Source organism: Sinohyriopsis cumingii, chromosome 7 (genome assembly GCF_028554795.1).
Source record: "Sinohyriopsis cumingii isolate HCF-2022 chromosome 7, ASM2855479v2, whole genome shotgun sequence".
In the NCBI taxonomy this organism is placed as follows: Eukaryota; Metazoa; Mollusca; class Bivalvia; order Unionida; family Unionidae; genus Sinohyriopsis; species Sinohyriopsis cumingii.
In genome coordinates, this window is record NC_142967.1 from 47,275,998 (window position 1) to 47,296,982 (window position 20,985).

The 20,985-nt window shown below is 37.1% G+C and overlaps 2 protein-coding genes across 3 annotated transcripts in view; both read right to left on the bottom strand.

The window, feature by feature from the left end:
• Positions 1-1,346: 1,346 nt before the first annotated feature.
• Positions 1,347-2,081, bottom strand: LOC149795150 (acetylcholine receptor subunit beta-type lev-1-like). Its single transcript, XM_089963761.1, has one exon. The coding sequence runs from the start codon at positions 2,079-2,081 to the stop codon at positions 1,347-1,349; it is 735 nt and encodes a 244-aa protein (XP_089819887.1).
• A 3,963-nt stretch (positions 2,082-6,044) lies between these two features.
• The window catches only part of LOC149795151 (small ribosomal subunit protein mS39-like), a 142,528-nt gene continuing 127,587 nt past the window's right edge, over positions 6,045-20,985 (bottom strand). For both annotated transcript variants that reach the window (XM_089964876.1, XM_089964877.1), the window contains exons 24-25: positions 10,904-10,998; positions 6,045-7,960 (exon numbers count right to left, since the gene is read on the bottom strand). In XM_089964876.1, the coding sequence (XP_089821002.1) occupies positions 7,930-7,960; positions 10,904-10,998 (126 nt within the window). In that variant the 3' untranslated portion in view covers positions 6,045-7,929. The remainder of the gene's footprint in view (positions 7,961-10,903; positions 10,999-20,985) is intronic.

The following is a 20,985-nucleotide window of genomic DNA, read 5'->3' on the forward strand; positions in this document are numbered from 1 at the left end:
TTACAAAAATATTTGTATCGTGTATATTTGCTAACGAATCAATAACATTCACTTGTATTAGTGAGTTATTTCAACTGATGCAACTGGATCATCCATATTCCAGCTCTGAAGTCGTACATGTAATGCTGAGAATCTAATATTCATGATTTAATTGTAATTTTTAATTACCTTGTCCCCATTTGCATGTAAATATGTCGTGGTCTACATATAAGATTTACACTAACCTATTATAACACACACACACACACACTATATATATATATATATATATATATATATATATATATATATATATATATATATATATATATATATATATATATATATATTAATAAAAAAGTGATGCATCGTGCTTAATGCTCGAATTATACAGTATTTTAATTATCGGTGTACATGACAATATCCATTTCTTACCTTGCACCGGGTTTCTTCGCTGCTCTAATTAACATTAATGACGATATGTCAGCCCTCACTTGTTTTTTTTTTTTTTTGTCCCAACCACCTTTTTATTTCTCCGTTCTCCGTGAATCGCATGAAAGGTGTTGTATCTCACAACTCACTCTTCCAACTCAAGTTAATTTTCTTTATAATTCATGGTAGGCTTGATCCTTTTAGTTAGTATCTCCTGTCTTTTTTTCGATATAGTGTTTCAGTCAAATCAAGCACTGGAGCGGGCCGCTACACCAAAAGTTGTAACGATGAAGAAAAAAAAGGTGACAATAAAGAAAATCCAGAAGAAGATGAAGTCCATCATTCTTACCACGTGCGCCCATGTGACATCTGAAGCATTAAGTGGTTTTTCATCTTCCTCATCAGCCTCCTCGACTGACAGTTGAACAGCTCTCGGCGAGGCAGCTCCATCCCTTAACTTTGACATCATATTGCTGTCCGTCGGAGGCACGCTGACTTCCAAGCCCACAGCTTCTCGCCATTCATGGGTTGTCGGGTCTCCCTTCAAAGCTTCTCGCCTTTTTGCAAGTTTCGTTCGAGAGGTCTTATTGTTCCGGCTAATAGAGCTGTCACTTTTTGGCTTCTCTTTATCCCCATCATATACCGAAGATTTGCCATCTGATCTTGGCTTAAGTTCAGTACTCACTGGAGGAGTTGGAGAAATTTTGTTCTTTGACCCAACGCGATTAATTGCAAAAGCTTTATTCTGCACAGCTTTGAATTTGGTCTTTTCTTCAAATTCTTCTTCTGGGTCATCTATATCTTCCAACTTCAGATTCTTTTCTTTTCTCTTTTTGTCTTGCTTTTTCTTACAACTGAACATCCTTCGTTTCAACATGACTACACGACTGGTGGGAATTAGAAGGAATGCAGGCACCGTTTTTTCTCTACTCAGACTATAGAGTCTGAGCTGTAGGACAGTGACGAAGACGATCAGGCAGCTGACGGTAGATTGCATTTAGCAAATAGGTATTCAGAATCGGAATTGATTTCATTCCTACTGGCATCAGGTCAGTGATAATGATGAAAAAGACAATGAAGGACAAATACGCGATAACTGCGAATCCGGTCTTTTCTCCCGAAGCAGGAGGAAAAATGAAGACGAACATGTTAATGGCAGCAAGAAGAAAGATTGGCAAAATGAAGTACAGCAAATTGAACAAATAATTTCTTTTGAAAGTCAGCATAAATTTCATTCCTGACGTTGTTGATGTAGACGCGTCACCGGATGCAGCACTTACAAGATCCCAATCAGGACTCGGTTCACAGTAAGCCGTGTTGATACCATATGTTCCCTTCGACAATGTAATTAGGTCTATCGTACTGCTCCATGTGGTAAATTTGATGTCACACGTTTGTTTGTCAAACGGAAATGACGTCATATCAATACTGCAAGTATTTTCGAATGTCTGGTTCGGCGTCCATTTCATAGTACCGTAGTCCGTCGCCGTTACGTAGCAGAAACTGTCTCCTAGTCCTGTTAGGGACTCCAGAGCATTAACAAGAGCGATGTCAGGTTTCCAGATTTCACTCTGGGGAATCAACAGTTCGTCGATATTAGCGTAATTTGCACTGTTCCAGATCATGTACGTGTCATTCCAATGCACATCCAACCATCCTGTTGTGGTCATTTTCTGTTCATTCTCATTTAATGCCACTAAGTAAAAATCAACGGTGACTGGAAGCACTAGTTCCGTGTCTGCCTAAGGGCGCACTTTGGACGAGTAGTTAGACGCGTTTAGTGTGGCATTTAGCAAGTTCTGATAATCAATGTTGGTGGCTGCATGTGTTTCTGAAAAATGAAGTATCAAAAAACACACCAAATAAAAAGACGACGAGAATGTTGAAATACATAGGTCTCATTTTCTCCTGTGTTGATACCATTGTTATTGAACATTACAGCCAAAAATGCGATATCTCAAGGATTCTTACTTTTTTCTGTGAAACCGTTGCAGTACGTCCTTACAAGAAATAAAACTTGCAAACGAATGCACAGGTATTAACCACAAAGTCTTATTGAAAAGAGGTAATTTTTATGAAAACAGAATAAATCTAAAAATATTGTCATTACATTCCTCCATAGTTTTGGGTCACTGGACTTTTTTGTCTTTGTAAATAGAACCTTTATGACTCTACTATCCTAAAACAAATCACCCTTTTCGAGAAGACAATGTACGCTGCAGAGAGGAAAGCTTATGTCGATGCGATTCGCAGCTTTTCATAAATGGATACCTTTTAAGTGTCTTGATATATTCCTCTTGCTTTTATCTCTTTCTCTTATGTCTTCTTTCTCTTGCTAAAACTGGGAATTATGAGTAGGCTTTTTTCAAGATTTCATAAGGCAATGCTGTTGTTAGCCTAGTCAAATTGAAGCAACATAAATCCGGATCCGCCGACATATCAAGCTCTATGTTGTTTGCTCTACGGACTATTCCTAACAAACTGCATACATCCAGAACTGCCAGTGTATTATTCGACGGGGTATCTGGATATGTGCAGTTTGCAGTTGGACTATATTTATAAGCGGTTATATACGGTATGTGCACAGTTTACATCCCATAGAGACATAAAACATCTGAATATTTCTTAATCCCTCATCATTGAAGCACATTTACAGCGACAGTTTATCTGACAGTTCTCTTCCAAATCTGTCTGCTTTGTTTCAAGTCGTTTTAGCAGCAACACTATATTTGCAAAACATGTACCATTACGTCTGCACAAATTACATCGGCTTTTACGTTCAGAGAGATGGAGAAATTCTGACTCTTCTTTACATGGTTACTAAACAAGCTTAATGTTTGATTAAATATTTTGTCATTAATAAAACTTCTAAAAGTGGGCAATTAAAATTCAATACATAGGCCTACTGATTTACTGGAAACAAGAGTCAAGATTTCGAGAAGATGATACAGTATATGCCTGGTGGAGTTTTTAATATCATTCAGCTGCCACCTCTTTGTTTTGTTTTCTTTTTTATCAGCTTTGTCAAAATATTCGGTCAATAAACAAAATCTTTCATAAAATATTTTTTTAAAAAATATATTCTTTTTGTACTCTGTTATCTCTATTCCAAATGGAAAAAAAAAATTACTGGCATGTTCATAGTGGGAAAATATTTACAAATTATTGGATGGATTGACATATCATTGTCACTTTTCTGTTCTGTTGAAAATGAATAATAAATATTGTCGATTTACGGTAATTCACACTAATACCAAGTTTTAACATCCCCATAAAAAAAACAGAGAGAGAGAGAGAGAGAGAGAGAGAGAGAGAGAACATGTTTTACTTAAAAATTGGCATGCCCTTTGATAATAGCGTCATGAAGATACACACAGTAAACATGATACGTATGTATTATGATTTATTTTACTTACTTTGACTTTAGGACAAAAGGTTTTATTCTTCTTTTTGAGAGCACCGTTTTACTGATTACACGGCATTTTACGGACCACTCCATATATTGTTAGCAGCTGTTATTGCTAAAACATTTGCACCATTATCAAAAATAATCGTGGCCTCAAGTGTTGAAACAAGTTGTTAGGACGAACTTTCCATATTTCTGGACTGAGGAAGACTGCTTGTTCATAAAATCTCATCAAACATGGCGTTTGCGAGGTGGACGTGTGTTGCTATTATTGTTGTACGTCTTGGTGTTCTAGATCAAATGAGTGCGGCAGTTTCGTTGACTGATATGGAGAACCTTGTTTCTAGCTTGCAGGCTGGGTACTACACCACAGTACGTCCCGTCACTGACCAGACTACGACGGTAGTCGTTACGTCAGATTTGTATCTCTTTGGAATAAATGACTGACGACAGCAATCAGAAACTCACGACGACGGCTTATCTATCAGTTGGAACGACGAAATTTTGGCGTCTGCCTGGTCAAGGTCACCTTCTATCGCAGAAGCCTATTTGCCACAAAATAAAGTGTGGTTACCAGATTTAGCACTCTCTAACGGATTTACGTCTCTAAAAGGACTTGGGAGTACATTCATACAAGTTAAGCTTACCTACACGTCACCGACAGTCATTGTGACGTGGCAGCCGTATGAAGTGTTCGAGACGGCGTGTGCCGCCGATGTTACGTACTTTCCGTTCGACTCCACGAAATGTGATATTAAATTTAATTACTTCTTACATGACAGCACAAAGGTCAACATAACGTCGGGACCAGAAGGCGTAAACCTAGCCAATTATGAAGAGAACAGCGACTGGACAGTAACTCGTACCAGTACGTCAACTTTCCTTCGGGACAGCTTATCTGGTATAACGTACACAATCACACTCAAACGTAAGCCACTTTATTACCTCCTAAGTATCATATTCCCTATCGTCCTGCTGGCACTTCTGAACGTCATCGTCTTCGCGTTGCCAGGATCATCGGGCGAAAGGACAGGATACATCGTGACTATGTTCTTACCCTTTGTAATCTTTCTAACCATCATCGCCAAGGAGCTTCCAACAACATCGGACAAAGTATCCTTTTTCGGCATCTATGTATTCCTCATTGCGGTCCAGTGCATCCTGATCATCCTGTGAACGGTACTGCAAATCAGATTCTATGAACGAAATCCGGATTCCCGAGTCCTGGCATACTTGAAGAGACTGGTTCATAGGATGATCCGGTTTCAATGTGGTGGGTACTGCATCGGTCCTGGGAAATCTTCCCTTATGGCAAAGATCCCAAGAAAATGTCGCGTGAGTACGTCACGTGGCCTGACGTCAGTGACACTCTGGACGTTCTATTTTTTTTACCATTTTCTTATTACTTTCATTCATTTTAACTGCATTGTACTTAGTCATATCTTATATAGCCGGCAGTGTAATATACTAGTTCAGGCTTTATAAGATAAGTTGCTTTTATTAAATTGTTTTTCCCCATTATAAACGCATCAAGAGCCTCTATACTGGCGTAGCAGAATGAGCATTCGGAATATCGTTTTTTCGTATGAGAAAAGGACACACATCTGTTAGAATCTCAGCATGCTACGCAAAAAGTTGAGGCTGCTCCAACTGGCCTACATCAGTCCCTTGTTCATCTCCAAAACTTTTTATATAATATCTCAAAATATGTAACGCAAGACATTTTAAACTGTTTTTCAATTCAACATTTCTTCCCCCCCCCCTTTTTTTTGCATATCATTTCTGATGTTAACTGTCAAAGAGTTCCCAAAACATGTACAACATTCAACTGCTATGCTAGTTGTCTCTTTGCCTACAATACACTGTACCTTTCATCATTTTTGTCATAATTTACATCATAATGTATTCTTCTACTAATTAAAAAATACATGTTTTGAAGTTTAAAACAGTTTTGAGAGTCAGTTTCATCCCATAAAGTTTCTTCAAATTTAAAAAAAATAAAACAGTAATTTAAAGTCATGATAACTACTGGCAAATATTTATTTTCCAACCAATATCTTGTTATTATATAACTTGATTTTTGATATTTTATTTTGTACACACTTAACAGATAATTAATAATTCATTACTGATTTTGTGTGAGAAAAAGAGAGCATTTGTTTATCCTTGTTACTTTATTTATTACAATGTGTCTAAGGAGAGAGAACTTAAAAATATCTGAATAACATTATTTTTTTAAAACAAGTTTTATTTCTTTGTTTTAAGATATATAAAACATTCACAAATATAAAACAATCAGGGTTGCTCAAATACACATGACTATAATATAAGGTGATACATTCTTAATTTCACAATACACTGTCAAAGTTTGTCATTTTCATCTTGCTGGAATGTCAGTCTTCCATTTTCTTGTGCAAATGTGAATGATTACTAATTGAAGAAAGTTTACAGAAACTGCAAAAAGAATATTTATATTTCATTCATTGACTATAAGTTACATTTTAAACACAGTAATTTATAAATTAAATATTTTAAATGTAATAATTTATGTCTAACCTAGTTACAGGCAATAAGTGTGCAGGCTCCTCCATAATCATAATACTGATAAATAAAACTGCACTGCCAACTTTGTTTCAATTAAATGTGCCCAGCAAGGCAACTCTCAGCATGCCTAAGACCCTTTGATGCATGTCCCTGATTTCAAGGTGTCTAGGTTATACATGTTAACGACAGAACTTTCAAGGTTCTGGTACAGGAATATTTAGAAGTGAAATGGACTCCTCCATAATAATTGGCCATGTTGATTTCTCCAAATGCACAAATGAAAAAATAATACTATCCAAGAGCAGTGTTTATCATTTACTGGTTATATAGTAATTACAGAACCAAAGTATCATACTTACTGTCCAATGAATGATTACATTAATAAAAGTTCTCAAATCATTCAGACATATAATAAATAAAGCATTATAAAACCAAGCCCATTTTAAAGTCAAGCTTTCATTATTGCTGATGTAGTCAAAGATATGAGTCTGACAGCTCTCTTTCCTCTTATAACTGTTTATGCATTATATTATCCAGCTATCAATTCAAACACTTCCCTTTTTTCATCTACATTCATTTACCTATCTACATGTACTATTATCTATACATTTTTATACAACATTAATTATTGTCATATGTATTTTATGTGCAAAAAAAAAAAAAACAGAACAAAATAACCTGTTTATTTGAAGAATTACAATTATACAATTTCAAGAAAAATAGCTTAACTTATTTTGCCTATATTTTTAAAACTTTCTTTGTGATATTAGATTGTCATACTTTTGGGCAAGGTTAAATCTCTCAAGGGCAAGTTCAAATTTTGAGTAAGCTTGTCCTGGGGCTAGACGTCTTTTATAAAATTTGTCCAGCTCTGACCAAGGCAATTATCTTATCATTCCGAAAATAGTAAAGAAACAAAAGATTAGTTATAAACTAGATACATTCCCCTTCATTCTTTTGCATAGAAATAGACTATACAGCTACATGGACTGATGGACACTCAGATTGCCAGATGTAATGGCAAATAGATAAAATGAGGGGACAGTGGACAAACTGATGGAGGAATACTGACAGAAAGGAATGATTTGTGTAGTTACATTTACTCTTTTATACATCTACCTATTCATCATTTCACAGACACAAATAGTGCTAAAATTAAAATTTCTATGATCTTTATAAAATTTTCCTCATCAGCATTCTATGTTAATATAAAATGTACACAACTTTTTTCAGAAACCTTCACAGACACAACACCACAAACTGTTCAAAGATAAAATACACATAGAGAAAATCAAGTCATTATCATTTTCATTCAACTGTATTTCTGAAGTGAAGTTTTCTATTTATATCTCTTGTAACAGAAACTGACAAAGCAGATTTCTAATGGATAAGAAACTACCTCATGGACAAATGCACTTGATAGTTTTGTCTTCATTTTTCTTTCCTTTATTTGTCCTTTTTTTTCACCTTTCAAAATACTGTATGTTAAAACAACCTCTGCTGTGACACACGTTCATAAACTCCACGGTTAGAAAACATCACTCATTAAATACAGCATTCATGAAGCATCATGAGCTCACTAATAGGTCCAGTTCATCTCTGAAAATGGAATAAATAAAAATTAAAAATAAACCTCCATGTACATACAACTAACTCTTCATGAAAAATATGAGGATACAGCAGACCCCGTTAACAAAAATTCTCCAGGAACAGGAAAAAGGATTTTAAATCAACAGGAGTTTAGAGTTTGGGTCATTTATTTTCAGAGACATCAATGCAGTTTGCATAAATGATTAACCTGAATAAAAGAGATAAACAAATTTCAACTGTGTATTTCCAATGGTCCCTCACTACAGAGACCACATTATGCCAAAGACCATCTTTTGAATGTGGGTATGACCGCGATACCATTACATTATAAATTACTGTAAATTGCACTTTATTTTAACTTGTACATATTTTACTAAATTTAAGTTTGAGACTAGAGAGAACCAACTATAATGCAGTTCCAACTGAGTTTAAATATCTTATTCTTTTAGTTTGATATGCCCTTCTAGGACACTTACCACTCAAATGCAGCCAACAACTGGCATATCAGTGCAAAAACTGTCAAATTTATGCTCATGAGAGGCCAAATAAATAGGATAACATACAGAAATGTCATTAATATTTCTGATTTTTAATTTTAACACACTGAATTTGCTCCATAATGCTGTTAAAGTACTTAACTTTAATCCATACATAAAGGTAATTGGATTATTCTTACTACTGTGTATTCATTAGACGTTAGGTTATGTCACTTGGATAATTACTAGTTATTATTATCACCGACAAGTTTTAAGATGATAAGAGCTATTCGGTGAGAAGAACGATCCTAGGTTATTAAATGTATTTGATAGGGTATGAGACTAAAACCAAACATGTGACAAGCTCACTTCTGTTGTAAGTACTGATCATTTCTTATGACAATTACAAACTCACAATGAAGGAATAATATGTTGCAAACAAGTCCAAAATGTCTTCAGACAATCTCAGTTTACAAGGAAAAGTGATAGAAATTTGACTAAATGAAATGAAATGATGGGTAATTCCTTGATGACTGCTGAGAAATTTGCGAAAAGAAAGATTCAAAAAACATTTTCAGTTATACATTCTGCAGCCAGGGGAAAATGAAATCGATTGATAATTACAGTCACAACCAGATGTTTTTACCTGGATTTCTTGACACTGTGGTTTTGAACTACAACTGATAATTATTCATAACTGTTTTAAATAACACAAATGCAATTTTATCACTGTCCATCGCATGCCTGTTATTTCCAAATGAAAATAATCAATATTTATAAACTTGTTATGGCTTTTATATGTGATTATTACTCACATGTGTGATCCCTCTCTAGAAAGGTCTCCTCTTTTATAAGACCACTTTCCTGCTGTAGATTGGTTGGCCTTATAAGAGGGGGACCACTGTAACATGAATTATTTTTATAGTTCCTATGTTCAATGTTACAAGGAGGATAAATTGTATATCTACCGTTTAATTTATACATATAATCTTACTCCTCATATCCTCTAGAAGAGATACCAAGGAGTTTGTTCCAAGTTTCATCTTCATTACTAACATTTCTCAAGAGTTATGTTTAGACAATGTGACTACTGTACATTAAATGGATGCCCCCACTACTATGATGCAGCTTAAGGTCAAAGAAACAATTAAAACAAAAAAATTCAACTCTCCATAATTTTTCAGGAAAATTGTAAAAGAAATCTTCATCTTAATCTTCTTGATATAGGTCCTTGTACAAAATTTAATTTAAATCCAAAATGAATTTCAAATGTTATTGAGCAGAAACTAAAGGGTGGGTTAAAAGCAAGAACAAGGTCCATAACTCCAAGACATTTTGCAGAAAATCAAACCTTTTTACCAAGGTTTCTTAATGCAAATCCTCATACCACTATTAATTTTAAATCCATTAACTTCTTCAAATATTAATGAACAGAAAAAAGATCAACAGGCTAAGTTTTAAGTCAAACAAGGGCAATAATGCTATAAACTTTTGATGAAAACAGTGAAGACTGAACCAGATGTAGCTATTCTTAATGAAAAGCATGATACAAAATTTAATTTCAATGCATGAAGTCCTTCAAATGTCACTAAGAAGAAACAAGTGAAAGTCAAAAAAGTTCCATGTCAAACAAGGGATATAACTTAATAACCAGTGAAAATAAAACTTTGTCAGGTCTTTCTAGTGCAAAACATTATACTAAATTTGATTGAAATCCATAAACTCCTTCAATAGTTACTGAGCACAAATGAGAGGTAAAGTTCCAAGTTAAACAAGGATCATAAACTTGACATAGATCTTCTCAGAATGGTGCATCATATAAACATTGATTCTCAATCAGGAAAATGTCTTATGCAGAAACAGAATTGAAGAGAAAAAAATTCTAAAACAATCAAGGGTCATAATTCCATAAATGTTTGCCAGAAAACTGAGAAAAATCAAATATCACCTAGGCCTGTTCATGTAAAACCTCACACTGAATTTGATTTCAATTCATAAAATCCTTAAATACTTACCGAGTTGAAACAAAATCGATGGGAAAAGTTACAAGTCAAACAAGGGCCATAACTCTATACAATTTTGCAAACCTGATCTTAGTTTTCTGGGTGTAAAGCATTACACCAAATTTGGTTTCAAACCATTCAGCCTCAAAAAGTTTTGAGTGGAAACTAAATTTGTGGGATGTGAAATGACATTTGACCGGACAAGATGGTGACACGAAGGAAATACTATATGTTCCGTTCATAAGGTGGTGGAAACAAAATGAAATAACAACACAATATGAATACTATAACCCAGTCGAAAGGACAGCAAAAAGAAACAAAGAAGTACATTAAGCATATAAAAATACTACTTTTAAACTTTAAATACAGTCTGAAATTGCAAAATTTGCAAGCGTCAGTAACAGTGCATCTCCAACATATGGACTGTAAAAAAACTGAATCAAAATAAAATTTGGATCATATTTTAGATATACCTTTCTGAATCTGTTAGGTTAAAGTTTTCCTTGATTTTCTCCACAATTTCTCTCTGATTACTTGCTGACATCTCCCCCATGAGAGCTACACATATCTGTAGGGAAAATGTAGAGATTTATCATTATTAGATCTTGAATCTGCAGCTTTGAAATCTTGGGTAGAACTGTGGCATATGTCTACAACAAATAGCAAAATAAGCCTCATTTTGCCATTAGGAGAATAAAAAGACAGTTGAAAATTGTTGGACAAGAGCAAAATAATCATTCTGATACTAAAAAAACAAAATATATAAATATCTTTTAAACATGTGAGACATGAAACATGAAGAAACTTAAAAGATCATTTTAATGTTGATATATTGTCATGGTAACAAGCTTTTTGAAAATCATCAAAAAAACATGTTCACAAACAAACATTTACTCCACATATAGAAACAAGAACTTTGTGGAATGCTCTGTCAATCTTCTTCTGCAATTTCATGAACAAAACACTTAAAATAGTGAGAGAAAAAAAGCAAGAAAAGTTGGTCAGTACAAATTATTTTTTCAAAGTGTGAAATAAAAACATTAAATAAATTTGATGACTGTATGTGGAACAGTGACAGAGAAATGAAATTATGTGCAAGAAGTCAAGATAAACACAGGAGTAGTACAAGAATATGTACATCACAGTGATCTGTGGTGACCTAATATAAAAACTTAACACTGATACCTGTGCCAACAATGTTGACAATTACAATAATGCCACAAAGGTATCCGAAATATAAAGAGCAAAAACTTATCAAGGACACTCAATACAAGGATTATGTATGGATTACATATGGGAAGCTGTGTATTATTGTTATTCTGAAGCAATCAGCTACAGTAAATAATGCATAATATATATACATGTACTAAATGCCTACAAAATATTTTTTTTTAAAAACACACACATAAACCCATGTATTTAAGTAGCATAAGCGATTCCCACATTTGTGTATGGCTGATGTCATATGTCTGTCAAACTACTGTGATATTTTAAGAAGTCCTAATAAGATTGTTCTTTTTTCAAGGTCCATCATTCTAATGATGACAGTTTCACTTCAAATGGGCATTCTTACTGTAAATAAAGACCATTTTATTTTCTTATTGGAATAATCTGCCATTTGTACTACATTTTTTATCAGCACTACATAACCAGAATGAAGCTGATTTTATCTTGGATGCTAAAACATACATACATACGTACATCAATACATATATACATACATACATACATACATACTTACATACATACATACATATGTTCACTATAATAGAGAACATCAGAATGAAGGGCATTATAACAAAGGCCATAATAATGAGGGAACTAATACAAAGGGCAGAATAATAAAGGGCACTAGAAAAAAGGACATCATAATGAAGGCACTATAATAATGGACATCATAATGAAGGCACTATAATAATGGACATCATAATGAAGGGAACTATAACAAAGACCATAATAATACTGGACACAAGAGCCATAAAAAATTAGTCACCTATATAGAAAACAAAAGTGGAAGTTAGGTAATGTAAAATAACCATGTAAAAAGAAATTGAATATCAACATGCTGAAAGGCAATTTTTTAAAAACAAACTGTTATGTTAAATTTCTTTTTAAACAAAACATAAATACTTCTTTGCAGATAAAGTCCTTATACTGAATAGAAATGTGTTTATATAATACAATTGTCCCACACCAATGCCTGAAAACAGACCTAAATACAAAGCTTAACTGGATGGAAGGATGTATGGATGGACAAGGTTATATTATTACATTTATGGAAGGAACATAAAAAAGGCAAGGGTAAAAAAAAAACTTTTGAGCAAACCAGCAATTAAGGACCTGATATGAATTTTCATAATAAATCATAATAACATCACATTTTAAAAACTCTTTCAACTCAATTCATTTAGCTTTGAATCAACAGTTACTGGTACATAAATTAGTTCATTTGTTTATGGCCACATATCCCATCAACATACTGCTGCCAATACAATAGGGGTACAGTCATGTATCCCATCAGTATACTGCTTCCCATCTACCCCTTACAATCAGGATATGATCATGTATCCCATCAAAACACTAATGCCCATTCACAACCTTATAACAAGAATATGGTCATGTATCCCATCAATATACTGCTGCCCATCCACCCCTTACAACAGGGATATGGTCATGTATTCCATTAGTATACTGCTGCCCATCCCCTCTTACAACAGAAAAATGGTCATGTATTCCATTAATATACTTCTGCCCATACACCCCTTACAACAGAAAAATGGTCATGTATTCCATTAATATACTGCTGCCTATCCACCCTTTACAACAGGGATATGGTCATGTATTCCATTAATATACTGCTGCCCATCCCATCCACCCCTTACAACAGGGATATGGTCATGTATTCCATTAATATACTGCTGCCCATCCACCCCTTACAACAGGGATATGGGCATGTATTCCATCAATATACAGCTGGCTATCCACCCTTACAACTGGGATATGGTCATGTATTCCATTAATATACTGCTGCCCATCCACACCTAACAACAGGGATATGGCAATGTATTCCATCAATATACAGCTGGCTATCCACCCTTACAACAGGGATATGGTCATGTATTCCATCAATATGCAGCTGGCTATCCACCCACTAAAAAAGAAATATGATCATGTATCCCATCAATACACTGCTGCCCATCCATCCCTTGCAACAGGGATATGGTCATATATCCCATCAATATACTGCAGCCCATCCACCCCTTACAATTAATGTAAAGTCATGTATCCCATCAATACATTGCTGCCCATCCACCCCTTACAACTGGGATATGCTCATGTATCCATAAATATAATGTTGCCCATCCACCCCTTACAACAGGGATATGCTCATGTATCCATAAATATACTGTTGCCATTTCACCCCTTATAAAAGGGAAATGTTCACCCCTTACAACAGGGAAATGCTCATGTATCCATAAATATACTGCTGCCCATCCACCCCTTACAATTAATGTAAGGTCATATATCCCATCAATACATTGCTGCCCATCCACCCCTTACAACAGGGATATGCTCATGTATCCATAAATATACTGTTGCCCATCCACCCCTTACAATGGGGGTACAGTCACGCATCCTACTAAATTCACAACACTGCATTCAGCAGCAGAGGGGGCGAATCCGACATTTTGTCCAAACGTCAATTGGTTTAATTAATACTTTCTGCACTCAGCGGATCCGGTGTCGTCAGCGCCTGGTAAAAAAAAAAAACGACGCGGTCGTCGGGGGATCGTCCAATCGTCATTTGGTTTAATTAACACCTTCTGCGCACCGATCCCAGCGTCGTCAGCGTCCGGTAAACACATCGACGACCGCGTCAATGTCATCGCCCCCTCTGCTGCTATGATCTTATAAACAGAGTGATCACTAACTCCTCCTCTTGTAGATCAATTAGGTTATTTGACTGATCGGTAAGTCTGAAATTAATTCTCGTTAAAAACCGATTATGGCATCGCATATAGACCGGATTAATCGGACTCTCAACAATTAAAAATCCCGGAGGGGCTGTTGGTGAAAATGAATAAAGGATATACCCCTGTTGAGCCTGATTTGATTGCTTGGTATCCACCTGGTAACTCCCTTCGATAACATCACACACTAGATTGATTGCTATCACCGATGCAATATTTACGTTGTATGGAGCAATATGCCTACCATCCTCTCTGTTATCGTGTCTGAGGATAATTGATGGACCGAGAAAATCATTAAGAGATTTTCTTAGTTCTGGCGCGTTGTATCCTGGAAACTCGAGATTGGGTAAATCATCTTCTGTGATATTATACTCGGTCAGGAATTTTTGTTTATTATCATCGCTGTTAGCGGATATTGTTTTAACGATTCGTTCATTGATATATTCCATGTCTGATATAAGTTGGTTTAACACCTCAACGTGTTTTTGTGCTTTCGTTTTCCGTAGCTGTTTTAGTTGTGATTGGCAAATATAATTAATTTCGGCAAACGCACCAGTGATATCATTTAAACCAACTGTGACCACGGCGGACGATTCAGGAGTTTTCTCATACGGAAAATACCATTGCATGGTATTCCTGTCTTGAAATATAAACCTACTGGGTAATAACGTGTTTCTTATAATAGACAAATTATCTCGATACCGGGGGTAATCTCATGATACGATTGCGCATTCGTGTCCGCGGAGATTTCATGAGGTGGATTCTTAGGCCAACCTAGTATGGTTCTTATTGAACTGTTATAAATATCAACCATATACCCCGGTGTGCTTATTTCAATCGTCGACGATAACGTCGGTTCATGAACCGTAATAGCGATTTTTGATTCTTTTCCTGTGATCGATTTTATCCTGCGTTGAAATTCTTCATTGATTTGTTCTATTTGGTATGACCCAGTTGGTATTGTAACCTCCTTCCAGTCTGGGGGTTCATCGGGTTTATTTGTCCATGCAAAAACCAGCGAGTTATTAGGTTGTTGTCCGTTAAATGCGTCCGCTCGGATATTAGGCCAACTGTGATATACTCGCAATTTTGCCAGCGCTATTTCCTTCACTGGAACCGGTGATGGGAAGTTTACACTGAATTCGGGTTTCGTCGATGTTATCGATATCATACTTGTTTGTACCGGAGTGGTGTTCTCCGCGATCCGTTAAAGTAATTGAAACCCTTCGGGGGTCAGCGACATTATTATTATTCGTTGTTTTTAGTGTTTAATTTCAACAACCAGAGCCCATTGAAGTGGTTCCGGCTTCCAGTTGAAAATTTTCGATTTTTGACATCGCGGAGCCATACAACTGAACCATCGTGGAGAATTCAACATCGGATATGAACGAATTATCAATCGACAACGAGATCAACCCGGATAATTTCGAGTACGCGTCGGATACTATTTGATGTTTTACTGTATACTCGTTGAGTTTTTTCTGAAAACACGATGATATCTTCCTAGTGATTGCGTTGGCGACTCCAGCAATTGTTGTCATCGCGGAGATAGCGATTGGAACAGCGATCGGGGCTATCGTGGTCACTGTGGATAAAATAACACCGGTACCGGCTACTATACCTGACACCGAGTACACGACCGCGTCGATGGCGGTTATTTTTCGGCGGTATTTTTTTATTTTTGCGCGGTATTGTTCGGAAAGCGTTTTCAAGTTCGCGGAGAATTCTTTTGCGGTATCGAATCGATTTTGATGTGACGTCGGTGATACCTCTGATTCAATTACCCTGGTGGTCATTTTATTTTAAAAGAGCTAGTGTTTTTAATTACTTAGATTCGCTACAAATTCCACATACCATGTAATGTTTGCCTTGGTTAAATTTCTATCAACGGCATAAATTGTAAACGGTTCAGTTGCATTCTTGTCAATGATTGTTGATATTGTATTGTTAAACCCGGATGAACTCGACGATAATATATTAAACTGCATCATTGAAACCAGTGTCAATCGATAAATGCCCTTAACAGTTGCGGTAATATTTACTATATTCTGTGTAGGAGTCCAATCGAATGATCCATGCCGAATCGTGTATACTGTGTTGATGGCGTTCTCATGAGGGATTTTTATTTTTTCGAGTTGCTCTGTTATATTTTTTTTGTTCGCTGCAACATCAAGTTTGATCGTTCCTATTTCCTGTGTATTTTCGGTCATACTAGTTCTGATCGCTGCATTATTAGCAGCGAGTTTAACTATTTCCCTCCAATGCCCGCTCATACCTCTTTCGTTCGCTTCAACATAAGTTTTGAGCGTTATTATTTCCCCTCCATACGCGTCTATACTAGTTTTGACCGCTGCAACATCAGTTCTGAGCGTTATTATTTCCCCTGTATGCGCGTCTATACTTTTTTTGTTCGCTGCAACATCAGTTTTGATTGTTTCTATTTCCCCTGTATTCTCGGTCATACTTTTTTTGTTCGCTGCAACATCAAGTTTGATTGTTCCTATTTCATATGTATGCACGTCTATGCCTTTTTTGTTCGCTGCAACATCAGTTTTAATTATTCCTATTCCCCGCCAATACGCGTCTACATTTTTTTTGTTCGCTTCAATATCAGTTTTGATTGTTCCTATTTCCTGTGTATGCGCGTCTACACCCTTTTTGTTCGCTTCAACATCAGCTCTGATTGTTATTATGTCCTGTGTATGCGCGTCTACATTATTTATGATCGTTGTAACATCAGTTTTGATTGTTTCTATTTTCCGTCCATGCGAGTCTACATTATTTATGATCGTTGCAACATTAGCGCCGATTATTTCTATTTCCCGTTCATGCACGTCTACACTCCTTTTGTTCGCTGCAACATCAGCTTTGATTGTTCTTATTTCCTGTCCATACGCAGTGATATCATTTATAGTTGTTGTAATCTCATCCAGCTTGGTATTTTTTTTACCAAAGAATTTATCAAAGTTGTCATCGATCCTGTTAACATTTTTTCGTAACGTGTAAAATTGGCCCGACAGCGTCGTAAACTCCAAAATAGTATTTTTTATTGTTGCAAGATTCGGTTCGGTTACCGTCCGGGTCCCAAAAAAACTAGCGCTAGTGAGTTGTATATCGGTGACAGATTTTTTCACCTCGGTGACAGATTTTTTCACCTGCGCGTCGAGTTCGGTCACCGATCTATCCAACCTTATAAAACCGTCTTGGATTGATGTTATCGTCGACAGATGTTCACCCGGTTTGAGTCGTCCGTCGCTGGTATACAGCGCGATAGCGTTCTCGGCGGCATTACGCTGTCGTATTAAAACGTCATCCAGCGACACATTACTGGATTTCAATTTACCCTGGCGGTCTTGAAATACGACTATTTCACCTGGGTCAACACTGGTTAAATTCAACGTATCAGCGATTTCATCCTCAATTAGTTTTTTTATGTCATCGGTGGCGGGCGTTTCCGTGGATTTTTTCAGCGCCGAAATAGGTCGTCCCCAGATATTAATCATTATTATTGTAAATGTTATTCTCTAAAATCCGTTGAGCTTCTACGACCCCACTAGTGTATTCGTTTACAACCACATGAGGTGGTTTTCGCGATGATGAAATCGCCGCGAGTACGTTTAATACCTCACGGCCACATATCGGTGGGTCGCTTAATCGCTGTGTTGGCAGCGTGGAATAAAAAACCGGGGCTGAACACGACCGGATATACCGCATGAACTCGTTCGGCGGGGCTAACCCGTATGAATCAAAATAGACGATCGCACGCGGATCAATCGCGTACGCAACCCAATGAGTTCCCGCTCCGGAGGACCCATCGAGGTTAATTATACCGGTTTCAATATTCCTTGGTGCCGCCGGTAATTGATCCCTCATAAAAACACCTCTGAAGTTTTTTATCGCTAACGCGTCGGCGGCGTCTATTAAATCAAAATTAGACATAGGAGTTAATAAACGGTTCCCGGTAGTCTTAGACCCTTTCCCGAGTACCATGAATACGGGGTTCCCGGTAGTCTTAGACCCTTTCCGGCTACGGGTCGTTTTTTTTTATAGCCTTTCCCGGTTGCCTTCTTCAGTGCCATTCCCGCCGCGGTACCAACGGCCCCCAACGCCGCCGCCTTCGCCACTGCTGGTGCGGCCGCGGCAATCAACGCTTGAATCGCAGCTAACAGCGGAAATATCCCACCGGTCTTTTCCATGTTTTTAATCGCTGCGGCTGAAAAATCTATTTGAATACCCTTTTTATTCTTCATCGCATCATTGAAATGTTTTATTTGACGCGCCGTCAACGATATTTTATGATTACCACCCGCCATCTGCGACGGCTTCAGCGTTATTGTGGTCCCGCATTGTTTAGCCGACTTTGATCGTAATTTCTTGACTTGACCATCAGTTAGTGTAACGCCGACAACACTATACGACATTTTATTGTAAACGCGTTTGTGTTTTCAATTACATGTTTTCCACTGGCGCATCAACGATTCTCATTCGTCCACCAACACCTTCCAACAGCATTGATTTACGCTGAGGATGACAGCAATAGCTCTATAATCAGCAATAACGCCGCGAGTTACATTAGCTCGGAAGTGTATATCAACGACGGATTGTCTTGTTAAATCAAGATGTTCCAGCGAAAAGTAATAGATCGGATATAGTTCTTTGAAATCATGTTGTGATATTTGCAAACCAGTGTCGACGTTTTGATCACGACTCATATACGACAGCAACCGATGGTACACGCGTGCAATATGGTTTTGACCGTAATTAAGTTGTATATCCTCAGATGGTTCCTGCTGGCCGTTTATTCTCAGCGAGACGTCAGTAACGCCTAATCGATCAAATATCATATGGCTGGATAACTGATTATCAACTCTCGTCATATCCTGCAACGCAACAAATATATGACGTGGAGCCGAAATGCCTTGTTGTGATGCCAGGTTCCATGTGAATATACCATTGATATTTGATTGCTTAGTATCTGTTGTTGTTGTTAGCCAACTTAGTAATGATTTTCCTCCCTGCTCCATAAAGGATAGCAATCGTGCCTCTGTGGTAATGGATGGAGTCATTACTGGCATCCACAATAATATTTTAGTTAAAACGACTTTACCAGGGTCATTATTTGGATTTGCAAGATCCGCTGAAATTCTCCAAATTGCATTTCTATCATCACCTTTTCGCACAAGCACCACGGTATGCTTTGCTCCGTAGATAACTTTTCGCACGTTCCTACAAAATCCAAATATATGATGCAGTGGAATCGCGCATGAGAAAGATCTACGCGGTCCTGTTAACATTGATATGCGTGTTGCGGCTCCGAGGTTGAAATTAGGATCGCTGTTTATAATCATATTCTCAACATCAGCGTTAGCGCTATTATCATTATTTCTTGGTCGTCTTACCACAAATTGCGAGTTTCCAGCAGTGTTTCTAGTATCCTTTGCAAACATCATAGATGGACCCGCTGATCTTGTATAATCGTCGGAATATCTTGCTAGCCCGATTATTGTTGTAGCCACGTCAACATCGCGTTCTATAGACTCGATCTCTCTTCCATCAATGAGATATTTTGCACTCTCAAATAGCGCCATTACGCCGTTATTGACTAAGCCAACTTTGGTACCATCTGGATACGGTGCTGGTACAGCAGGAGTATCGGCCTCTGTTACAAGTTCTCCTTCGATTTCAATAAACGCTTCACACGGCAAAAAGTATTTACTGGTATCATGGACTTGAAGTTCAATTCGCGATCGTATGTTGGGTTGTACTGCATGATAGGAATAAAATTGATAATTACGGACAGAATCATCCTTGTGCACTGGTGCGTCCATATCAAACGCCGGATCAGCTGTTCGTTTAAACATTTTATTTAATAATACGCTGATGCATCTAAATCATCGTCGTTTTAAACCACTTCCCGCTATCATGTTTGCGATGTCATCTTGATTATTGTTTACCAACGACGCTAGTTTTTGTTCCACTGCGTTATTTATTACTTTACTGACATTCGCAGGCATCACTGTCGTTGATGGCATCACCGGTGGTTTCTGTTTTTTTTTTCTCACCAACGACATTAGTTTGTCCTTTGCTGCAGAAAGCGCCTTTCCGGCAACATCTCCAATAGCGCTGATTCCCTTATCACGAATAACATCAATAGCCTTCATTCCTAATTGTTTGGCTAACAGCGCCACTTTTGGCGCCATTCTTGTAAATAACCCGCAATGGTGCTACCGAGACCATCTCCATAGTACGCGCGGTAAACAGGCAATCGCGAGTTTACCACGTGGACGAGTACTGGTTTATCATGGTTGTAGTGTATGATCATCTTTATTATAAAAACACCAGTTTTCCAATTAATCATCCACGAGCTCGTCTATGAGCGTTCGATATGCATTAATGTCCATGATACCGCCTGCAAATAACCGCTTGCAAATATCAGCGGCCTCATTGATTATTTCCGGAGAGTTATTTCCGGCTCGTTTTCCTCCGATTAGTACTTCCAGCCGTGATATATCACTGAGAACACTATCAGGACAAGCGTTTTCAACTAGACCAATACCACTTGGATACCCCTCTCCGCTTGTTTT